This window comes from Macrobrachium nipponense, chromosome 30 (genome assembly GCF_015104395.2).
Source record: "Macrobrachium nipponense isolate FS-2020 chromosome 30, ASM1510439v2, whole genome shotgun sequence".
NCBI classification, from domain to species: Eukaryota; Metazoa; Arthropoda; class Malacostraca; order Decapoda; family Palaemonidae; genus Macrobrachium; species Macrobrachium nipponense.
The window spans coordinates 43,107,343-43,131,975 of NC_087218.1; the positions used below are offsets into that span (position 1 = coordinate 43,107,343).

Genomic DNA, 24,633 nt, shown 5'->3' on the forward strand with positions numbered 1-24,633 from the left:
ATGACACGTTGTATATAATAGATAGAGTTGACAGTTGTGAAGCTTACTGTATTTGTGAAGTATGTATTTGCTGATAAATTCTACATATCCAGGACTTCAAATTGTTGGTATGTTGTTTTTTGGTCTTGTATGCATATTTTTATCAGAAGTTGATGTTATGCAACTTGTGAGTTGAAGATGTATTTATCTATTAAATACATTTTCAACCACACCGCAGGACATGCATTTGGCTTGCATAAAGGATTGTTCTTAAATTAGAGCCGACAATTTGAGCAGAGTTGGAGTTTTCGGATATTTTTGGGGAAAGATAGCAAATTTTTGTATGAAAAGTAATAGCCGGAAAGAAGTGTAGCTGTGGCCTGAAGGGTTACAGCAAAGAATCCTAAATTTTGTCTGCCAGGTTAATAGCATGGTGCTCCAATGGGGTATTGTCTACGAAACTGTGTAAGGCACATGGGAAGCATTACAAAAATTTTTTAATCATGTTTATACTATGCTGTGGTACAGAGATTCAGCTATTAAAGAATGCCATAGTTTTATTATTGTATTAGCAATAGGGGTAAATGATGTTGACTTGAATCTTGTAAATACTTTCGCTGAGTATTTTTTTCATGCTTTTATCTATTGTAAGGATTTTATTATTTTGTCCTAGAGATATGGAAAGCGTAAATTTTGGCAGTCCGAGAAGAGCCTTTATTAGGCTCAGAGGTCTGGATAAACTAATCCTTTATCATAATAATTGGCATTAGTTGAAGATGGCATCAAGTCAATTGTATGATGCAGGAAGGTCCATTTCAGTCTTCATCCTGCCTCAACCCTAACTTTTAAGGGGGTCAGCTGCTGAAGCGTTTTTCCAATTAGATTCTTACACCATTAGTACTTGTACCTATCTCTTTGGATCATTTGACCAAACACTGTCTGTTTAAGCTTTCAGCTGAACTTTGAAAGATCTTAAGATTATCATAGTTCCACTGGTGAGACCATAGAATAATCATAGTTCCATATCCATTTTCTTGAAGATGAAGTTTATTTCTAAAATTTCAAAGTTGACAGTCCAGAAAAGAAATACTCTGTTTCTTTCTTTCTTTGGAACTTGTTTTTCATAATTTTAGACTCACTCCAGCATTAACAGTGACAAACAATGCAAATGCTTCAAAACTTAGAATTTAACACAAGGTGTGTCTGTGAATTACATTAACTGAATTTTCTGTGGTTTGTAGCAGTGCAGAGGTTCTTATTTTTGCTAAAAGTTTCAATTTAAAAAGGGAGAAAGTTGAAATGTTTTAAACCTTATCTCATCATAAATATATACATAAGTTAAAAAAAAGTGAGAATAAGGACAATGGTGAAAGCCAAGTTCCTACCTGGATTCAGTGAAATTCTCTTGAGTTTCTGTATGAATAATCAGTATTTAGATTAGAAAGTAAATGATTACAAGATTTGCATAACTATCTTGGTTGAACTAATGCTCAGAATTCAGAACATAAAGCTTTAATCTTACTGCCAGAAATTTCACCCTGATTACGACTTGAAACTAAGAATTTAAAACATTTAAAACATTGAAATGAGTAATAATTAGGACCCTGTGGGAGATGTGTAGGAGATTATTTTAATTTTAGTAAAAAGACTAGGTTTACCTTTGTTATTTTAAGTAATATAGACTTCCTGTTAGCCTGGTAATTACATTAAGACCAACTGTAATTTTCAAAGTATAAGTGCTGGCTTCACTTGAATTAATTGTGGTATGTTATAACTGACTTGTTTTCAAGAGTTTTGAGATGTTAAACCAGCTCTATACCTGCTGATTTCCCTATCTTTTCAAAGTAAAAACATTCAGAATTGTTAACTAGCTAAATATTTGTATCTGAAGTTTTATTCATTAGAAACAGGCCATCTTATTGCATTAGTATATCAATAGTCCAGTGTTTAGCTCCCTTGCAGATATCATTTTAGATTACTGTCATTGGTAATATAAATTGTTCTAAGTGGAATTGTAGATTTGACAAGGAGAACTCTTATACTACATTAATTTAGTTTTACAACCTTGTCAGAGGTCTGTTTGATAATAAAGTTAGTCTTGAATTCAGAGGGTGATTGAGTATGGGGATATTGAAATTACTAGCCGTAACAAAACAACATAAACCATGCATGTGGTTTTGTGGTCTTCAGATATTGTATCATTTGGCCTCTTGTTCCTTTCTGTTTATTGACTCCTTTGCAAAGTGTTTTTTTTTATAGTTATTTGCTAGTCTTATTATGGACATTCCTGAAAAAAAAGTTGGTGAAATAAGTGAAAGTTGATGAGTTTGGCTGCAGTTTTACCGAGATTATCACCCATCATCTCGTGATACATCAGCTATTTGATCATAGTACTGTAGCTCAGAATAGAATAGTTCCTGATTTTTCCTGTCATAATTCAGCCCTGGGGAGTTAGGCAATGTCATGTGTAGCATAGATAGTTCTTAGTACTTATTTGAATGTAGAATTTTACATTTAATGTGATGATAGTTAAAATAATAATGGATTTTTCTAAGTGCAGTGTATCCCCTTCAAAATGTGTAGATCGAATCCTTGTTCTTTTACTGGTGTAAGGATAGTTTTGGGGTGTTGTTCTTTCAACTCATATGGGGGCCAAGTGAAGATAACTGTTTTTCAAAGTTGAACCAAATTGTCAAAACAATAACAGACATTAAGAAAAGGAGAACCCACTTTTTATTTGCAAAAATCTTTTGATTCTTCATTTTGTGTTTCGCTAATCATGTATTTATTGATAATAGCTTTAACCATCAACATTTATTTTCTAACATTCAGTTTCAGTTAACTATTACTAATTTAGTACTTTATCCTGTAGAGTCCTTAAGTGTGAATTAATGAGTTGTAGTGTCATCCCTGACAGGCGAATTCCCTGGTCGCCCACCCTCGGTCAGCACACTAACGTCGACCAGCTCCTCCATCACTTCCAGCATACCAGAGTCTGAGAGTAAGAGTTTATTAACAATTTTTTGGCATAGTATTATATGGTATGCTGAGATCTTTTGTACTTTATAGGATTTTATTTCACCAAAATTTTGTTTGTTTAACTTGTTTGGCATTGAATAATTTTTTTTATATCTACCAACTTTTCTTTTTTTAAATTGGTTAAATGCTTGAATGGTTTTTCTGCTAAAATCATGAACAACATGTCATCTTATTATATCCATTTCAGTAATTTCTGATCCTTTAAGATTCATTACAGCATATTCCTGCTGCTGTGGAAAAAATGGCTGTTATGTATAGTCAAAATAATATTACGTATTCAGTTTTGTTCATAGATACAACTACATTCAGTCTTGGCCTTTTGCGTGTCATTTCTAAGTATTATACTGTAATGCCACAACATTTGAATTTTTAAATCTGCTGATAATCACATTTTAGTGAATGTTCATTTGTTTTCTCTTTGTTAGTTTTTATTCAGTGCTTTGAATGATAGTCAATGAATTCTAATTATGTATGAGAAGGCAATTCAATGGTTGTTATTCATTGAAACTTATTTTTGAGAAGAGAATTCATCTTAGGTTGGTTAATTAAGGTTTTTACATCTCAAAGAAAGTTACACGTGGTATAGTACGGAATAGTACTTTTGTGTTACGGGAGGTAAGTGTTTCATTGCCATTGTTATGATTTTTTACCCTCTTTGCAAGAGCTAAATTCATTCAGGACAACAGTTTGTTGGTAGTAAGTTTAATTTAATTTGTTTTCTTCCATATTTTCCGAGATTTTTTCAAGTTTCTGAAAATAAACAGTAATTTTGTATTTTTGAAATTAAGTACATTATACAGAACTAGAATAGATGTTTTTCATGAAAAGACTAGTTCTACTTTATCTATTTTGCTGTCAAGGAAAAAGTAAATGGTAATAGACAAATTTGCTCACTATATAAATCTTTGTGATTGGTAAAGTGGAAGAATATCATCTGAAATTATAAATTTACAAGTCAACCTGAGAAAAAAAAAGTTTTTTTTAGCTTTTATGTATTTTGGTTGCTTTTAAGTAAAAGTCACTTTTAGTTGAAAGCTGTGTAAGTTTGCTTTTAAAATATTCTTCGAAAAATGCATAGCACTCTTAAACCTCTTCAATGAATGTCTTGTTGTAGCCATGATTGATTGCAAATATATATGAAGTCCTGATTCTTACACAGCATTGCTCCATTTAGCTTTGAACTGACATGACTGTATGTTAGATTGACATATTACAAGTGACTGTTGGTGGTTGTTTTAAAGTGGCTTTAAATACTGCAAATGAAGGCAGCAGACTTGAAAAGAATTCATTCTCTGATCTTCAAGTCTTATGAAATTGGTAAAATGTACAAAATTATTTTGGCATACAATTAATCCACTTTTGATAAAGTTCCATTTTGGGATTGTCAGAGAAGTAGTTATTTTTTAAATGTATCAGTTTATTAGGTTTTAATTAAAGGAATTCTTTTTCTCATGTCTGTTGCTTCAGTTTGTAACATTTGAAGTCACTGCTATTCCAATTTGTGTTGAACAAATTTTAAATATGATCTATGGTGACGGTATGGTTCCAGTCCAGTTGTGAAACTTTTTATGACATGGTACTTATTAAGTACTGTTACATTCTCGATGCTGTTTCCTTGTTTTTTTGTTATGCAGTGTAAATGAAAGTAGACAATTTCTGTTGTGTATGGCTTTTTTAAAATGAAAATAGGTGTTGACATGATGCTAAGTATGTTAGGTTGAACATCTTTATTGCCTATCATTATTGTGCCTGCTTGTTCCATATGAATAGGTTTCATCTTCTGAATAATAGTTACAATCTGTTGAGAATAATTTGCAAAATATTTTTTCCTGTGGGTATGGGTTTTAATGCCATAAGAGAAATTAACTTTTTAGATTTTATATAGTGTGGTGTACACCAGTAGCCACATATGTCAAGGCCTTTAGTTTTGTGACCCATGGAAATTAATGACTACATTTTATCTCATGTAATCTAATTGTGTATCTGTACCTTTACTTTCGGTACGTCTTTGATGCAGAACTGTTGTAAGCAGCTATTTTTGAGCTATGTGACCCTCCAAACCTTTTGGCAGTGTTAATCCAGACATCTCATTCCTTGTCATGCCTAGTGCCTTGCGTGTGGTTTCCTTTAAGCGGCCGCTCTTTTTGCATCCATGTGGAAGTTGTTAATCTCTTAATTCCTTTTTTATATAAACATAATGTTTGGAGATGATGCATTCGGAGAACTACGTCAAAGAATGTGAAAGTCATCATTGTGTAATTTAGATTCTGGTTCTGTAGTGTTGTCATATTTGATAAGTGTATTTTTGTTGTATTATTTTACCATGAGCATACATATTCAGAATGTTTCAGAGGCGCGAGTGGAGCCGCTGTTTGTGTTTTTAGGTTTTCATTTATTCACGTTTGGAAGTTCAAAAAAAATTGCGAAATTTTTAAAGTGAAAATAGATGCTACCAGGTTGGCAACTCTCAGAGGGGAATGGCTAGCCAAAGGTATTCATGAGCCACTTAGTTGCATTCGTCAGTGGAGATAGCATGGCCAGTAACTTCTATGTTTATGTTTTAGGACCGTATGAGGAGATGAAACTCACGGTTAACACACCCATGGACACCATAGTAAGGGCTATGGCAGCGCCTGATTCTGGTTTAGAAATTCGAGATCGAATGTGGCTGAAAATCACCATACCCAATGCGTTCATTGGTAAGTTAGTTGGAATGTCTTCACATTTTTTGTTACTTATATTTTTGGAGAATACAAATTCATTGTGTTAATGCCTCTGACGACTAAATGGTAAAATTTTAGTTTTGCATTAGGTGTTGAAAATTGCTGTTGGTGATAAATGGGTAATGTTGATATAATGTAAGACTAAAGCTTGTTATATGCAATAACTGTGATGGAGAAGTCCATATCTTTGCTCAGTCAGAATTCCAGCTGATGAATTGTCACACTAGGCGAACCAGTTAAAAATGTTGCTAGTTGTGATGTCAGTAGCCTGTGCAAACTTATTCCACAATTCCAGTTTCATGAAAAATCTTATTCAAGAGAAAATGTTTGTAATTTGTGCAGATATGTGTACACATGTAGGTTTCTGCATTAACCTGTGCACATCCCAGTAAAAACAAATGCTTCCTTTCAAAATAAGAATGAAATCCCCGCTGTACTTCTCATTACATGTTGCGATATATAGCCTCTGTACCACTACTGCCTTGCATGACTCAGCAGCAGCAATATCATTACGCTATCTTGTCATCCCAAGATCACGGTTCTGTTGTTATAAGGAAATGGCTTTTTATTTTCATTCATATTTTCATTATTTTTTCCCATTTTATTAGTGTACCTTTTTGTTCTAGTTTTTTAAAAATTAGGGCTGTGGTTGCTTGACAGACAAATAATAAGAAAAGGATAAATTGTTCATATACGAAACAAACCTTCGGTCTTAACATTGGGATAAATACTTAGCACCAGCTTGAAACCGGTAAAGTTTAAAATAATTGTGTATGCAAGGGACTATTGGCATCTGTGCTTGGTCACAAGTCATGTGGAGTCACCCACATAACCCTAAGATAAAATTTATTCAAGAAAGTAGCTTTTTTTTGCCAATGTTCCTCAAGTTTTGGGTGCTACTTTTGTTCTTCCTGTTGCTTTTTGTATGACTAATGTTCTTTTCAGGTTTAGCTTATACAAAATATGTAGTGTCACAAAGGTAACATGACTTCACAACTGAAGTTTCCATGTTTCAGCCTATTTTTAAAATGCAGAATGAGCTAACTCAGAAAGAAAAGAGGAATATACCTTCAACTGTTAAGAAATGTTTTGAAATTCATGAACAGCAGACTTTTCAAAGATATTGTATTGCATTAAAGGGTTTTGCATGTACATTCAGTATTCATATATCAAAGATGGGAAATGGTGTCTTCTATTGATCCTTAATCATAAGAGAAGATATTTCTCTTGTTCATTGTTGTGATGCATTAAGTCCTCAAGCCATCTACGAAGCAGTTCCTTTCAAACCCTTTGCCCAACTGAAGATGGATCTTAGTACTATTTCTTTCTTTCCTCCTTTTTGTTCATAAGGAGACATGCACAAAGTCCTCCTGCTTACATAGTTTACCTGCTATTGAGAGATAGGAGTACCTCATCTTTCCTCTGGTACTATTATTATTGTATCTGAAACTTGGGTAGGTTTTTGTAATGGCCACTTGTACTAGGACATGTATTTCTTTTTCCTGGGCCAGGATAGGTAATTCAGAACTGTATTGGGGCTTTCATGAGAAATTGCTAGTTAGGATAGCTCTTCGATTTCTCTTGAACCATGATTGCCATTTGGAATTCCTGTCCTTAAAGAATCTTTGCACTATCTTTCTAGAAAAGCAATGGGTTTGTAATATCAGCTCATTCAGGAATTTATTGATCTTCTGTAAAGACTTGAGTTGTATCTAAAAATTCTAGTCTTTGTGAAGAGCTTAAACCTGTGACACGCTTTTAATGGCAGGCAATGAGCGGTAAAAAGATTGTAATGAGCTCATGACAACATCTGAAATGTTTTGATCTTCATCTAAATCTATGTTATGCTGAAGAAAGACCTTGGAGAGTTATCTATAACTATATAATAACCAAGAAAGTGAACTATAATCCTCAGATAAATAAAGAATTTTTCTAGCATTGAAATAAATTCATCAAGTGCCCTGTTCATTACACAAGGCAATGAACCTTGTCCACCTTCCCAGCTAAAGGGAGGTGATAAAGGCTCTGCCAAGGGTGGTGGTTACTGCTGTAGTGACTTAAAAAATCTTGTCGAGACTACTTTGGGTAACCATGACACATGGAGACAAAGAGACTGGATGAATCTGAAAGCTGTGAAAGTTTGGAAGAACCTTGGGAGTTATCCACAAGCTCTGGAAACCAGTCCTGTCATGGTCCAAAGGGAGTAATGAGTATCATCAAATGTCCTTGATATTCAAAACTTCACACGCATCAGATCCTGAAGGCCTAGGTACAGAGGCCTTCTCAGGCTTGGAGCATTGTGTCTGTTGTCCAGCCAGTAGGTGTGGTTGCAGAGAACAGTACAATGGTAGTCTTCTGTTTGATGAGGTGACTGACAGATTCAGGAAGGTTGTCCTTCACACCTGCCAGAGAATCTTGCAGATGTTCAGAGGAGAGACTACTCGAAGAATCTGAAGATTCCTCGTGTGAGAGAGCCAACTTTTTGCAGACACCCTGAACAAATCATGGAACCGGTGTAATCATACACCTACATAAATAAGGACAAAAAAAATCAGATGCCACCAAGTCCAGAAAGCAGGATCCAGGTCAGGAACAAAAGACATATCAAACACAGTGATGATGCTTTGTGGAAAGTGTATGAAAGGGGACAAGAAATAACATCCTTCAGGTCGGCAGAAGTGAGGTATGACCCCTGGCAAACTGATTCCCATGTGGACACCACAGTTCCCAGTGAGCAAGGTAATATTGAAAATCTGTTTGACTGGTGTAATCTGAAGGTCTGGTTCCTTTTCTTTCAGACATCCCCAAAATGAGGGAGAGCTGACAGAAGAATGCTGATGACTCGGCAAAAACTTCCTGATGGCACCCCTTGCACTACGAAAGTCATGTTCCTATGAAAAACCATTTCCCTGTTGGGATGGCCAAATGGAGAATGCAGTAGCTAGACAATTAGGAAAGAGAACTTCTGTCAATGCAGAGGACCTCCAGAACCCAGTGTTCTGTGCTCATGTACTCCAATTCTATAAAACCTTGGTAGCTTTACTTTCTGTCTTAATTTTATTGCATATTTGTGGTATTTTTTTTCACCTTGTTATTCATCCTTAGCCTGGGTATTCACGATCAGATATACCCGTCAGTTCACCCACAACAGTTTGGCGGATGAGTGTCCAGATGGAAAGGGTAGAACTATCAATTGGACTGTTAATTCGAGGTTATCCTCTTTAGTTCTCGCCCTGCCTTTGTTGTGGCAACTAGTACATGGCACTGATGGAAACTCTGCTGGCTGATGAGGAGGTGGAGCTGTACAGACTAGCTGCTGCAACAATTTGTATAGTAGTAGGAAAGAAGCATAAAGGCAAAAAAGAGTATGGTCTCAATATTGCCTAATCAAGAGAGATGTCTGTTCTCATACAATAGTAAATAAGTTTAAATTAGAATGGTGGTTTGATTGAGTTATTTATGAAATGGACCATAAAGCCTACTTTCATTAATAACACCTTTAATGAAAAGGTATGACACTTGGCTTATGCCAAATGGTCTGCATCCCATGGAAGTATTGAAAAAAAAATTTTATTATATGATTTGGACTCGTAGTGGCCTACACATAGCATTGCAGAGTCTAATAATGCAATGAATTTAAACCTATACATAGTTTATTCAAATCCTGGTCAGAGCAGCTGAGATCCTTCCCGGGTGAAATCCAGTGGTGAACTGTCACAAAATCGTTGCTTATCATCCGCATATGCAATCATCTGTCAGTCAGTCAGAAGAACTTTAAGGTAATTCCATCAGTTCATCCATTCTGGTGAGTGGACTGACCCCACCCATAAACTTTTCTACAAGCAAGTTTTAGTGCCAAATTCAATTAACTTACACAAGAACTGACAGGTAAACCTGACCTTGAATACTCGGCCGTAGTTAGATCTTGCTCCAGTTCTCCTTTTCCTTTTGTAAAATTGGTTGGCCAGCCTTTTGAAGATCCAGGAATGTAACCACATGGTCTGGGTAAAATTTTTAATGAAAATAATAGGCAAATTATACCTGGTTGAAGGTCTGGTTGTTGTACTTGATGATAATATTGATACAGTAATTATGGTTTTTGTTAAATCACTTCCTAATATTGTTATGTAAAATACAGGATACTTAAATTATGGAAATTATTAAATAGGGTTTTCTTAAAACTTAATGTTAGAGGGACTTGGAGGCTTGCACTGCAGTAATGTGTACTACATACATTTCAAAATTGACTAAAATGTATACTGATTAACCTGTTTCTAGAGAAATACTTAAGACTGCATATAGTATCTTTATTGAAGTTCTATCAGCAAAGACAATAAATGGCATAACATATGCTGAATACAAAGTCCCATGGTGTTCTAATGTCTTCAGAATTAATAGAGACTACAAATTCAGTAGACCATGCAAGAAACATCAAAATTTGCATCTCATACAGGACAAAACATTATTCAAAGTTATCACAATAGTTGTAGAAGTAGACCACCAACAACCAGCTGCAATAAGTTCTGAATTTTGAAAGGGAGTAATAAGGAAAACCTAATCTTGGAGCCATTATAGCAGTACCTCTTTAAGGCAAATAGGGCAGAGACCCACCTAAACAATGAAAGTTTGCTTTTTCTCAAGAGAAGCTCTTTTGTTCAGTGGAGATGAGGATTCACAATTGTATATGTGAAACCACATACTTACAGGCAGTCCCTGGGTCACGACGGGGGTTCCGTTCTTGAGACGCGTCGAAAGACGAAAATCGTCGTAAGCCGGAACATTGTCAAAAATCCTAAGAAAACCTTACTTTTAATGCTTTAGGTGCATTCAAAACTATGTAAACTGCATTCTTATTGCATTTTTCATAAAAAAACCTTTAAATATTGATTATTTTGCATTTTTTGTGTCATATTTCATCTGCCAGATTAGTGTTTGTAGGCGTCGTAACTCTGGAACATGCGTCGTAAACCTGGAACATGCGTCGTAACCCTGGAAATAATTTCTGATGAATATAATTGAAAAGCGTCGTAACCTCGGAACGTCGTAAGCCGAGACCGTCGTAACCCGGGGACTGACTGTCTATGTAGTGAAGACATTTTGAGACTAGCACCAATGGTCTTGACAGACATTACCTTAAAATAAAGTGACTAATTATATTGAATATTGGAACTGTTCTTATGTACTACAACCAAAAATTCATTATGAATTAGAATAAGCTCTCTCTATGTAGCGCAGCTCCAGGAAAACCTGGAATCTTCTTTGAAATAAAATCAGACTGCAGTTAAAAAGGAATTTTGTCAGAATTTTCATTAACATTTTATCAAATTATGATTGTGATGAACTTCAGTTTATTAGGTAAAGTTTAAATATTAGTACGTAAAGATAAACCATTTGGCTTAGCTCCGTGAGAGTGGAGTATTTTAACCTATCGATAATTCAATAAGTTGACCTGTACAAAATGTATAGAGGACATAAATCAAAGATCATAACAAAACTGTTTTTTGTTTTTCCAGGAGCTGATGTTGTTGACTGGTTACACCAAAGAGTGGATGGATTTCAAGATAGACGTGAAGCGCGAAAATATGCTGCACAGATGCTAAAAGCTGGTTATATAAGGCACACGGTTAATAAGAAAGATTTTTCTGAGCAGTGTTACTACGTTTTTGGTGACCTTTGTGCAAGTAAGTAAAATATGAATTTTTATGAAATGCATAGAGTAATTTTATATTTTCAAATTGATTTTGTGACTCATTTGCATACATGGAAATGCTTTTAAGTTTATGAAGTGGTCATGAAAATTTTGTAGTTTAATTTGAAAAGTGTTTATTAGATAAACATGAAGTTACATATAGAATTTAGTTGATCAATGTTAAACTTTTGAATATATAGTTGTCAGATATTTTTCAGTTATCCAGGAAGTATGATCTGTTATTGAGTAGGAATTAGAGTAGACACTTGTCAAAGCAGATAAAGATTAGTGACAAAGGCCTATTTAGATAGAAGATGCACAGAAACAAAGAGTCGGGGGACTCATTACACAAAACTGTGTAAAGGGTACACTTGATGTAAATCATGAGGGTAAAAAGTATCTGTATCTTGTTTTGTTTGTACCATAAGATAATAAGGATGTCATTAATTCCATGGGTATATTGTATGGTCAGTTGAATGGTAGCTTTCATTAGCTGTCTCCATCATGGACTTGTATTTATGTTAAGAAGTTGATATTCATTCCCAATCATACTAAGTGTATTAGACTTTAAAACTGCCATTCCACATGAGTAACTATTTGTTCTTAATACATAATATGCAGGTTCCTGAGAAAATTTAGAACTAGTGCTTTTTCAGTAAGGTAAAATTCAGAATAGTAAGTTACAGGCAGCTGTCATTGTACAAAAGATGGGTAAATATTTATTACTGTGATTGAAAAGTTTCCTTACCCAAAGTACTTAATCATCCAGTAACCATTATATGCATGTGCATTGCCAGATTTTTCCTAAATTGTACACCACTATGCTTAAGGTTTTTCTTTGGGTACAGTGAAGTATTTTAAAGTGTACGTACCTGCTATTTAGTATAGGAAAAGCACTTGGCCAACATTCTCGTAGTCTGGAGGGAGATGGATGTATGTGAAATACAAAAGTTATATTAGTTTAGTTATCCTAATATTCTGGATCCTCCACATAGACATCTTTATGTATTAGAAACACAAACAGAGAAATAAGACGTAAATGTCTTCTATAGAATTAGTAATTGTTCATATACGAAACAAACCTTCGGTCTTAACATTAGGATAAATACTCAGCGCCAGCTGGAAACCGGTAAAGCTTAAAATAATTGTGTACGCAAGGGACTATTGGCATCTGTGCTTGGTCACGAGACATGTGGGGCCACCCACATACCCCTCATTAATTCGTGACCCCGTCAGTTATTTTCTTACCGCCTTTAAGTGAGGGCGTGCTTTGCTCCGTCCTTTCAAAGTCGGTTTAGTTTGCCCCCGGTTGTTTTCAATTTGTTGTTTGGAATTCCCGGGTATGTGAACATGAAGCCTTCTCATGCTGCGAGACTTCCTGGATATCACAAGAAGCAGATAAATGCCCTGTTATTTTCTTCGACGGTTTCGACGTCGAAGTACTCATCGTGTAGTAAGTCGTAGGTGAAGAAACTCTTAAGGTATGGTTAATTGGTTACCTGTGCTTGGGAATATTGCATATTCATATGGATTGCCTGTAATCCAAAGCTTTGATGTATCTGGATGTGCCTTGGGAAGTAATTATGACTAATTGTGCTCCTTTCCCTACGGGGAGAGGTGTGCATCGCCATCTTGTTTTCGTTCCAGATACTACGTGGGTAGAGAGGATGCAGGTGTGCGGTCGGCGTTAGGCTTATCAGGAGAACCAACCCAAAAAAGACAGTTGGTTTGATGTATAACGTCGTGTTGCCATCCAGGATCCCACGTGATGGATGTCCCTTTTATCCTGACATGCACTGGATGGCGGTCGGATGCGTCGCCATCTTTACGTAAAGAAGCAGATAGGGCAACAAGGCAGCCTTTAATGTCAGGTTGCTATGACTACGAGAATAACATCAACAGCCTTGCACCACTGGTAGGGTGCTGGCTTCGCATTCGAGTTGCTCAGTGACGTCATAAACATGGCAACCGCCATGACTTCATAAACATGGCGACCGCCATGACGTCTCTTCACAGCTGTGGCCTACACGAAGGCATGCTTCCATTTTCATTTCGAGGTACAAGAGTACTTTACAACTATGCTTTCGGATGGGAGGTTTTTAATGCACATTGTTTTTGAGAGAAATTGCAAGCGTTAGGAGACATAAGTCACATAATGGAAAAGACACAAATCTTTCCTCTGTATCCTTCAGCTTAGGCATCAAGCTTAGGTGACTGGCTCTGATGCCAGTGTGTTCTCCTGCCAATCCTGAAAAAAAAAAGGGACTTCGTAGCTGATCCTCGAGCCAAGAGGAGAAGTCTCTTCTCCATCTTCGAGCCAGAATTGTTACATCCCTATTATATGAAAGCACAAGTAGTAGTTGTATTTGTCGAACAAGTGAATGATGGAAAGTTAGTCTAGTGTGGCTGCTGCGAAGAGTTGGAAAAGGCTAGAATCAGGGACTTCGTGACTGTTCCTCATGCCAAGAAGAGAAGAATAATTTCTTCTTATTCTTCGAGCCAGGACTGTCACATCCTTGTAAAGTAGAAATGCCACAGAAGGTTGGGTCTCTTGATCTTGGCTGCAAGAGTACCATAAACAGCCATCAAGCGTGTTGACATCATAGCCAAGACCGCTTGCAAATGGCGGTAGTCATGACGTCACAGCCTACTGATTCTCGATTTACTTCGCTGCCTCCGGAACCTAATATGCTTTTTGACTCATTGGTACACACAGTAATGAAGAATAAACAGGATCTAGAGGTGAAAAGAAAGGCGTGATTTGTCGTCTTCTTCGTCTTTTTCTCTAGATGTCATAGCTAAGTTCGATGGCATCACTGAGTGTACCAGTCAAGCGTTTGAACCAGGACTGTCACAGCCCAATCAGCAAGAAAATCAAGAAGTCAGTGGCTGTTAAGCTCAAAGCAATCGGACGAAGCCATTTACAAGAGTCCGAACGAGTGAAAGCGTCGACTGTCGCTGGGCTAGCTGCTGACGTGGAGTTGACAGTGGAGACTACAAAGAGTCTAAGAGAGACTACAATGCCGTGGCTTAACTTGATACATACGCCGATGCTTTTACAAACGTGTTCCATGGACTCTAGATGTCAGAGTAATAAAATATGGTAAATTTGCTCTCATATTTGTAAATAGGATTGCAAACAGATACCTTCTCAAATCCTACTGACTATTATATTTTCAAGATTGAGCCATCAGCGGCCATTAAAGATCAAAGGTGCTGAGGCCGTATGGTCGGAAGGCCATAACGTATGCAAATAGATATCTTCTCAGATCCTACTGACTATTCGAGATCGAGCCATCAGTGGCCATTAAAGATCAAAGGTGCCGCGGCCGTATGGTTGGATGGCCATGACACACCCGGATGTTTGTCAGAGGTTAGGAGTGAGTTAACGTCTCTTGTAGCTGAACACAGTACGTTAGAACCGGAGAGAAGAGAAAACCAAGAGTTTCTGGCTTCGTATGAGGTGGTGATTGATTTGATTAGTCAATTCAATAACCTTTCGGGGAGCACGGAGACACCCTTCCCCCGGGGATTGACATGGTGTTTGGCTTGATAAAGGATACGAAAGTGTATGAATTACCTTGTTCTGGTCATGTAGAGTCCATTTTACAACACGTAAAATGCACGGATTGATAGAAGGATATGGATACCTCTTAGTAATCGTATGCAGCCTGAATGGTCGGAAGTAGCATACTTTGGGTTGACTCCAGAAATCTTCAAACCTTTACAGATAAGGAGAATTACCATGTTTTATATACTTGTTGGTGTAAGCTGGTTTCTTCCTATAAGAATATTGACCAAACGCTTCGACTCTTACACAAGTAGTTAATCGAAAGCTTGGTTCCTTCGAAAGTACTGTAGAACCATTCTTCTTAACGAAATCGAATGGGAACCTAAGTCGAAAGAAAGAGGTGAATGTCATTCTTTCGTCACTAAGGTAGCCAAGCCTAAGTAGGGCACTTGTAACCTAAGATGCTATACCCAGGATAATTGGGTCATACCTTTTAGCCTAACAAGTGGTTATATTTGTTGCCTATTCCAGCCAGTTCGAGTCTACTGCTACTATCTTAGTTAATCTGAGTAGTAGTTTTTAGCTTAGACTGTCCGAACTAACTGGTTGGGTATGCATATACTGGCTTGGACCAACTAATGGTTGCGGTTTGGCTTTCAAATCTGCATTTACTATCTTAGATTAGTCTGAGTGGTACAATTCTTAGCTTAGCCGGGTCTGCTTAGCCTAACTCAGGTTAGGTGGTTCCGACATACATGTCAACTTAGCCTAACAGTGGGTTGATGACTTAACATGATCTGGTTGCTTGAACATGCCCGCACTATCTTAGGTTGGGCGAATTAGTAAGGTTATAAGTATAGCCGAGCATAGACTAGTGCCTAGGCTACCCATTCGAAACACTTTAACACCTCAGCCTAGAAGGTTGTGGTTGTAGCCTAGCATGGATAGCCCATACTTTATTGAACGGCTTTACCCTAACCTAAGTCATTTAGTTTCTAGATTAAGCTAGTCTATACTAGTCTAGCCTAGTTAAGTGTACATCTCGGATGGACTTAACCTACCCTAAATGATGGAGGAGTTAGCCTAGCCTAATTGGAAGTGTTAACATAGCCTAACCTAACCAAACCAAAGTCCTAGCCTAATTGGAAGGGTTAACATAGCCTAACCTAACCAAGCCAGGGTCAACCTGGTCTTGCCAACTTAAAAGAAGTTAGTCAATTCTTAATTGACTATACCTACTTAGACTAGTCCAAGTGGTTGTTGGCTAGGTTAACCTGGAATCTGCAAATGGGTCTCTTCCATACTGGTCAAGTTTCTATATTGAAGTCATGAACCTAACATAGAGGGTTCGAGCTTCAGTTGGCTAGAGCAAGGCATTAGTACATCATCATACCTGGAAGGGGAAAGTGGAGAGTTTCCCATTCTTCAAGAGTGAGGTAGGGTGAAGTGACGTTGGGTACAATTCTGGGCTAGGTTACTCGAGAATATCACCATGATGGTTTCTGGCAATATAGGATTTCCCTTTGGATGGTAGCATATTGAACATATGCCCGTATATTGTAAAAGGTCACCGCATAAGGTGTTTCGTGGTTGGGATCTTAGTTTTTACAAAAACACTGAGCTGTTTAATAGCTCTCCTAGGGCTGATGGCTGGCCTGAAGAATTGGATATTTTTTACGTGGCTAGGAACCAATTGGTCACCTAGCAACGGGACCTGCAGCTTATTTTCTATCACCAGAAATAACTTCTCTGATTCCGCGTTGGCCGTGATGGGAGTAGGACCTCGGACCACCGTTTTGGCAGATGAGTGCACAAACCACTCGTCCAGAGAGGAACTCGTATAATGGAAAAACCATGTAATAGCTGTCTCAGGGGTTTCACCCTTCGAGGAGTCTGAGGATTCCATTTGCGATACTGGCAACATCCTGGAGGTTATGCAAACTCAAGGTTCTACCTGTTCCGCCATGTCTCGGACAGAAGGATGGGTTCCAGTAATTTAGGAGGACCTAGGATGAGTGACTGATAAAGTTTATCGTAGCACAATCATTGCCACCAGGTTTGTGTGGAGAAGAGGCACCACCGATAGGTAGAATTAATATCTCAAGGTCTGGATGTTGACCAGTATCCCCTTTCGAACTAATAGTTCTCAGTTTTTGGGTGTAGAGTGTCACCTCGGACGTAACACGACTCCAAAGGTCTTTAGCTCACATATACAGAATGACTCTTTGGCCGTGACTGACTGTAAGTGGACGTTTCTGTCCATTAAAGGCATTCGGTCAGTAGACAATGATCTGGTGGAGAGGTTGTCAGAACGGAGGGAAGAATCTCTGTAATTACATGTTTACATGCATGGTGATATACATTGGACTTGTGATTGGGCATGTGAATATCGCTTCATACTGACTAATCTTCAGATGAATCAGAAGCAGTGAACTGGATGGGGCACATAAGAACTCTGATCTGATAAGTGAAAACATACTCTGTATCAGAGTAGCCGTGACGGACTACCACCAGGCACATACATCAGTCACGTTACAGGAAACTGACCTTGGAGGGGGGTCTTCCTCTGACCTTGGTAGAGTGTGAGTACTCAATAACCAGGGTTTTGACGTAGACTCAAAAGTAGTCTGGAACATCAGTTCCAGTTGGCCCCGGAATCTGGGATAATGAGTCAATGCAGCACAGGTCAGGATGACAGATACATTTCTTAGTCATGCTCAGTACGGTGTGAGTATGTGTGAGGGACCTTCAGGAGGGCCGGCTTTGACTTGTCAAAGTACTCTGTGGTTATAGAAAGAAATTAGTCACCTAGAACATTAAGGTGGTAGAAGTAAAGGAACAGGGCAGACAGAGGCGATCGGTCAAGCCTACTCCTTGTTTGTCAAGTTGTACCAATGAGGTTATACAGAAGAGAAGGTCATCAGAGAAATGTGGGCCTCCTGGCATTGAAGAACATATCTGTTAAAATGATCGTGACGGTTGGTCTGTGACTGTATCGAAGCTCAAAACTGAGCAATTTTAAGGTGGTGTCTGTCTGTTCATTGAAATTTAAGAGTGGGTTCTTTGATATGAAAACCACTTTCATTTTCCTGTATATATATATATAAGGTTGCCCAGAGGTCCTTGGACTCAATTTCCTTGGGTCCTTTGGTGGCTGCTCAACAAAAGGTGTAACTCATCCAGTACCCCTGGCGGGTCAGTTGGTATCTTGTCTAAGATGATGGTATGAATGTGAAGTGGAGGAGTTAACTGGCCTCTTTCCTTTTCAAATTTCTATCTCCTTTACTTAGGGCAGTAAGAAGAGAGTACCATCATAAGCTGGAACGGACAAGGTACAGCTGAGTGAAGTGGCCATGCTGTTACGGTTAGTATCAGTAAGATACCTATCAGTAGCAGGTCATTCCTCTCTTTAACAAGGGGGAGAGGAATGATAACAAACCTACATGAGTGGATGAATTGGTTTGTTAGGGGAACAGATCTTATCTTCCTCGGACGCAATGAACTATGGCATTGTGTAGAACCCAGAAGTCTGACTCTATGATATTCATATATGTCTTAGATTCGGAAATACTGGTCAGTTGTTTCGTAGAATTCTGGTATTCAGAAAACTGATCAAAGGTGGCAAACTCCTAGTTGGTTAATAGTACTTACCTCCCACCAAGAGTAAGTCTATCCTAATGTTAAGACCGAAGGTTTGTTTCGTATATGAACAAATGACAAATTTGTAACTAATTTTTATTTTTCATAACTTACAAACCTGAGGTCTTAACATACAAAGGCCCACCTCTAACCACCCCTCTATCAACTAACCTGGGTTGGAAGAATAACTAACGGGGTCACGAGTTAATGAGGGGTATGTGGGTGGCCCCACATGTCTCGTGACCAAGCACAGATGCCAATAGTCCCTTGCGTACACAATTATTTTTAACTTTACCGGTTTCCAGCTGGCGCTGAGTATTTATCCTAATGTTAAGACCTCAGGTTTGTAAGTTATGAAAAATACAAATTATTTACAAATATGTAATTTTTAATGCTTTTCATTATATCTTTATATCGTTTCATACTTTTGTTCTTGACATAATTTTTCAGGAACCTATCTCAGTTGTATGGCAATGGTTGTCTGTAGGTAACTTAATGTTTGAATGAAGATTGAAGACCAGACCAGTGGAGAAAGAAGGATTGAATAATGTTTTATATCATATGTTACTTTTTAAAGGTTTCTGTCTTTTGATAGTGAAGTCATGTCCTTTGCATTGCTTGACAACAACAGCAACATTCATTGTATTTTTCAGGTTTAGCAGGATTGAAACTTGGTGAGGACGACACCTTGAGTGAAGCCGATAGGGATACTTTAGCACCATTACCTCCTCCCTCAGCCTCATCACCTTGGGGTGGGCCGCATATGCCATATGCTGGTACTTACGTTCCCCCAGCCACTGGCTATGCACCCATGCCCTTCAATTACACAAATGAATCCTATGCATTTAACAGAGATGGCAGCACCAATAGTGGTTCTGGTGAGTAATATCTGAGTCTTGTGATTGGACATGGTAATAATTTAATATAACATATGCCATATATTATATTAAATTGTATTTTCAATTTTCTTAAATTGAAATTTATATTGACAAAATCCACTTTTTAATTTTTTATTTTTTATTTAATGTCACATAACTGAATTTTAATGTTTATTAGTGGGGATGCATTGGTGTTTATAACGGGGTCCAGGGAAATTCAACAACTTCTGTTGTGGAAAACTTTACCAAGATTTATATCAGGAAAACAAACACTTGCATGTTTATAGTATCTAACATTAGTATTGGTAAACAAGTTTTTTCTTGTGTACTTAAAGGAAAAGCGCTGAAAATGCTGAGTTGGCAGTAGCAGTTCCTACCATAAATGACTGCCGTATTTATTTTTGGAAGGTTTTTAAGAATGTTAACCCTCTTACGCCGATTGGACGTATTAAACGTCGAGGTAAATTGTCTCCCGGGTGCCGATTAGAAGTATTAAACGTCGACATAAAGTTTTTTTAAAAATTTGCGGAAAAATACTTATAGGCCTAGTTGAAAACTTTTGAATCACGCGCCTTGGGGGATGCTGGGAGCTCATGGATCAAGGCGTTGTTTTGTTTACAATTGTTACGCAGGCGCGCAAGCGCGAATTTCTTTCTTATCGCACTAAAAAGTATCAGTGACACATCTCAGAAATTATTTCGCCACTTTGACATAATTTTTGCACCATTTTAAATTAGCTGTTACATGGAGTATTATATATGAAAATGTGTACAATTTCATGTAAAATACAACAAAAAAAAACTCATGATTGTAGCTTTTATCAGTTTTGAAATATTTTTGTATAAATAACGATAAGTGCCAAAATTTCAACCTTCGGTCAACTTTGACTCTACCAAAATGGTTGAAAAACGCAATTGTAAGCTAAAACACTTATATTCTAGTAATATTCAATCATTTACCTTCATTTTGCAACAAATTGGAGGTCTCTAGCACAATATTTCGATTTATGGTGAATTTATGAAAAAAAAAAATTCCGTTACGTCCGGAGCGCAGTAACTCTTCCGAAAAAAAATCATAAATTTTTTTGAGCGATTGTGGTAATGTTTGCACCATTTTAAATTAGCTGTTACATAAAGTTTTGTATATGAAAATGTGCGCAATTTCATGTAGAATACAACTAAACAAGATTGAAGGTTGTAGCTTTTCTCATTTTTGAAATATTTGCATATAAATCACGATAAATAGAAAAAACCACGTTCGGTCAACTTTGACTCTACCGAAAGTCGAAAAACGCAACTGTAAGCTAAACTCTTACAGTCTAGTAATATTCAGTCATTTATCTTCATTTTGAAACAAATTCAAAGTCTCTAGCACAATATTTAGATTTATCGTGAATTAAAAAAAAAAAAACTTTCCTTCCCTCCGCACGCGGATTCTCCGCCGCAAATCTCCGAAATGCGTATGTCGCATTCTCGTTATATTTGCTCTGTTTCATATTAGGCGTTTCATAGAGTTATATATATGAAAATGTGCGCAATTTCATGTAGAATACAACAAAAAATAAGTGAAGGTTGTGTCTTTTCTCATTTTTGAAATATTTGCATATAAAAAAATTATAAAAAAATTCGACATTTGGTCAACTTTAACTCGTCCGAAATGGGCGAAAACTGCAATTTTAAGCTAAAAATCTTACAGTATAGTAATATTCAATCCTTTATCTTCATTTTGAAACAAATTGGAAGTTTCTAGAACGAATTCATGCATCATTTTGTGATAATATTTTCTCTGTTGCTTTGATCGTTTTACAATGTGTTATATACCAAAATGATCGCAATTTATTGTACAATACAAAAAAAAATTAACTCGTTAGCTTTAACCGTTTTCCTCACAGCGCAATTTGAATACAATTATATATGAAATTTTGTTTTTGCGCTATCATATATCGCATTATTTGTATATGATAATTATATTTTTTTTTATTTCTGATGGTTGCATACTAAACTTCAGGCAATGACAAAAAAAGGAGCCAAAAATGAACTCTTAATCTTGAAAACTAAGCGCGCTGTGATTTTTTGAAAAAAATATTTTTTCCTCTTCGGCGCTCACTCCGAGACCCCCTCGGCACAAGGGAGACGATTTTTATTATACCCCTTCGGCGTAAGAGGGTTAATACAGTGGTACCTCGACATACGAAAGGCTCAACTTACGAAAAACTCGAGATACGAAAGCAAATACGAAAAATTTTACAGCTCTACATACGAAAAGTTTTCAAGATACGAAAGGTTGCTGCTGTAAAGTCCCGAGATTCGCCCAGACCACCGAGAACAACGTTAAAACTCCCGCGCCGCCAACTGAGTAAACTCGCCACCATCCTCCCGCTCTCCCATTGGTTCCTGATGCTAATCACCCCATAAGATCCTGCTGTCCTATTGGTCAGCATCTACCCCTTGTGCTTTAAGTATTCTATTGGTAAAAGGATGCTGTAAATTGAAAAACTTATTCGTGCCAATACCATTTAAAAAAAAAAAAAAAAAATTAGGTAAAGATAGAATAAAGAATAGAAATGAATGGTTATTATACTGTTTGGTAGTTTCAGTAGTTACAGAGAGATAATGAAAATTTATGGCTTACTGTGTAAAGTGATTACTTGGCGATCGTTCGATACTCGTAAGTGCTGGATGTAAACAGAAGTTTGGAAGCTTTTTTTTGTTTGTTTATTATAGTTAATGGTTACTTAATAATTATTTGAAATGAGTACATGCAATACATTTAATAAAAAAATTGTGAATTAGATATCATAAAATATAAAATAAATCTGACTGCCAACAAATACGTATTTTTTAGAATTATTCTTCTGTTTTAATATTACGTTACGTATATGTTTCATTATAGCTGTCAGTAACTCGGTATCTCCATTAGGTAAAGATAGAATAAAGAATAGAAATGAATGGTTATTATACTGTTTGGTAGTTTCATTAGTTGAAGAGAGATACTAATGAAAATTTATGGCTTACTGTGTACTAGGAAAAATGATTGCTTGGCGTTCGTTCGTACTCGTAAGACTGCAAGAGCTGAATGTAAACAATCGATTGGAAGGTTTTTTTTGTTTGTTTGTGTATTATAGTTAAAGATTAATTAATAATTATTTGAAATGAGTACATACTGATTATTTATACATTTTATTGGCATATTCTAAGCTTTTAGCTTCTTAGGTTTAGATGTCAGAATCATAGACTAGGCTACAGTAGCAACTGCTAACATAGGCTAGGCTTATTGCTAAGGGACATATGCTGAAGTCCTAATATATGCAGTAAAAATGGGGTTGAACATTACATGCAGTTGAATATTACTCAAGTATGTACAGTATTTTGCCTTTTTGGAGTCATATTTTTTCCGTCGGATCGGCATTGTAACCCTAGAACATGTGTTTTAGGCCTGGAAATATAATTTACTGGGGTATTTTTGGAGGGCTTGGAACGGATTAGCCATTTTACATGTAAAATGTGGTCCAAGATACGAAAACCTCACGATACGGAACGGATTAATTTCGTATCTCGAGGTACTACTGTATACTGAGATAAGGTCATAGAAAAATTTTCAACTTTATTGTTTTATGCAAGTCATTTATATACGATGGTAATTTTCTATATGAAAGGAGACTTTACAGCTAATGGCAACTTGGTACATATTTTATGTGAATATGCTTATTGCAGTTTGATTATATTATCAATACTGACTTTTGGTAAAGAAATAATTTAGGTGCTTAAGTTTTCCATCATTGACAAGTCTGTTTTTATTGTTTTAACCTGGTACAGTTAAATAGATTGTGACTAAAACCTTACCCCTTAAGGTTAATTCTTCAAGATACTGTTGTAAAAATTTGGTGATCTTGTTAAAAGGCCTGACAGTAATAATAAAATTGATTGCCTTCAACAGGAAGTAGTGGTGGAACACAGAAGAAGGTGGAACGAAAATCTGCTTCTCCAGCTCAAAGTGGGAGTGACAGTGAAGCGAGTCAACGGAGTGCGCGACGTCTTGGTAGTGGAGGTGGTTCTGGCAGTGGCAGCGTTGGTGGTAGTGGTGGAGGTGGTGGCGGTAGTGGAACGGCAGGTACGGGTGGAGGCGGCGGCGGCGGAGGTTCAAGTGGCTCTGAGAGATCGACTGCCACAACACTATCCCAGCCTCCACAGCAGCCACTATTAACGCACCCCATTCTTCAGCACCCAACAGGTGTGCCATCCTCGTATCCCTCGCATACTTCGTTACCCCCTCTTCTTCCCCCTCATCCCTCCCATCCGCATCCAGCAAGTCACCTTCATCCTCCTCCCCCTGCATATTCCGTCTTACCCTCATCCGGCCACCCGCATCCGGCTCCACCTTCCCGTCCTGTGGAGCAAATGAGTCCTGACCTGGCAGCAAGCACCACAAGCTTCAACCTGGCTATGGACAATCCCTGCAACTTTTTTGTTGACTCTGTTTGAAGCATTATTAGTTTGGTTAGTATGTTTTTTGGTTTATTTGATACCCTTCTCCTTTACAAGTTCTGTATTTTAAGTATGACACCATTAACCTAAGTGTTTATAGAGTTACTAAAGTAAGTGTGGATTTGCTTTACAGTGAGTGTTGTAGTTGAAGTTTTGTGCATGGTGGAAGTAGTTGATGACTTGATAGCTGTCAGTACCAATCAAGATTGATGTTAGTACATTTCACCACCCCAAACATTAGTTACATGAATGTAGAATTGGTGTTTACAATTTCAGTTTTCCTTTACGTAAGGTCGAATTCTCTATTTCAGATAATAAGATGGCAATTGCCATAAATTGTCTTTTTTGAATTTATAAGTACCTAAACAGTTGATGCTCTATTAGAATATTATGAATGATTCATGGTCAGCTTCCTAAAGGTAAGGCAGAAAATGGACTTTTTCGAGACTGTTCTTTATGCATTTGATTTTAAGAAAAAACTGCGTTTTTATAGCTTTAAATGTTCTTCATTGGCAATTGGCCTTTCAAATAAATCCAAGCTCTCTCTCTCTCTCTCTCTCTCTCTGCTCCTCCTCTCTCTCTTCTCTCCTCTCCTTCTCTCTCTCTCTCTCCCCTCTCTCCGACTCTACTACTACTCTCTCTCTTACTACTTACTGACTTACTTCTTACTTACTTACTTACTTACTTACTT

At 37.2% G+C, this 24,633-nt stretch overlaps 1 protein-coding gene across 1 annotated transcript in view; it reads left to right on the forward strand.

The window, feature by feature from the left end:
• LOC135202473 (segment polarity protein dishevelled homolog DVL-3-like) overlaps positions 1-24,633 on the forward strand; it is a gene marked incomplete in the record, with an annotated part of 138,498 nt that overhangs the window by 104,520 nt on the left and 9,345 nt on the right. The window contains 5 exon segments of the mRNA XM_064231882.1: positions 2,882-2,980; positions 5,583-5,717; positions 11,255-11,422; positions 19,234-19,458; positions 23,395-23,688. Coding sequence (XP_064087952.1) covers positions 2,882-2,980; positions 5,583-5,717; positions 11,255-11,422; positions 19,234-19,458; positions 23,395-23,688 — 921 coding nt within the window.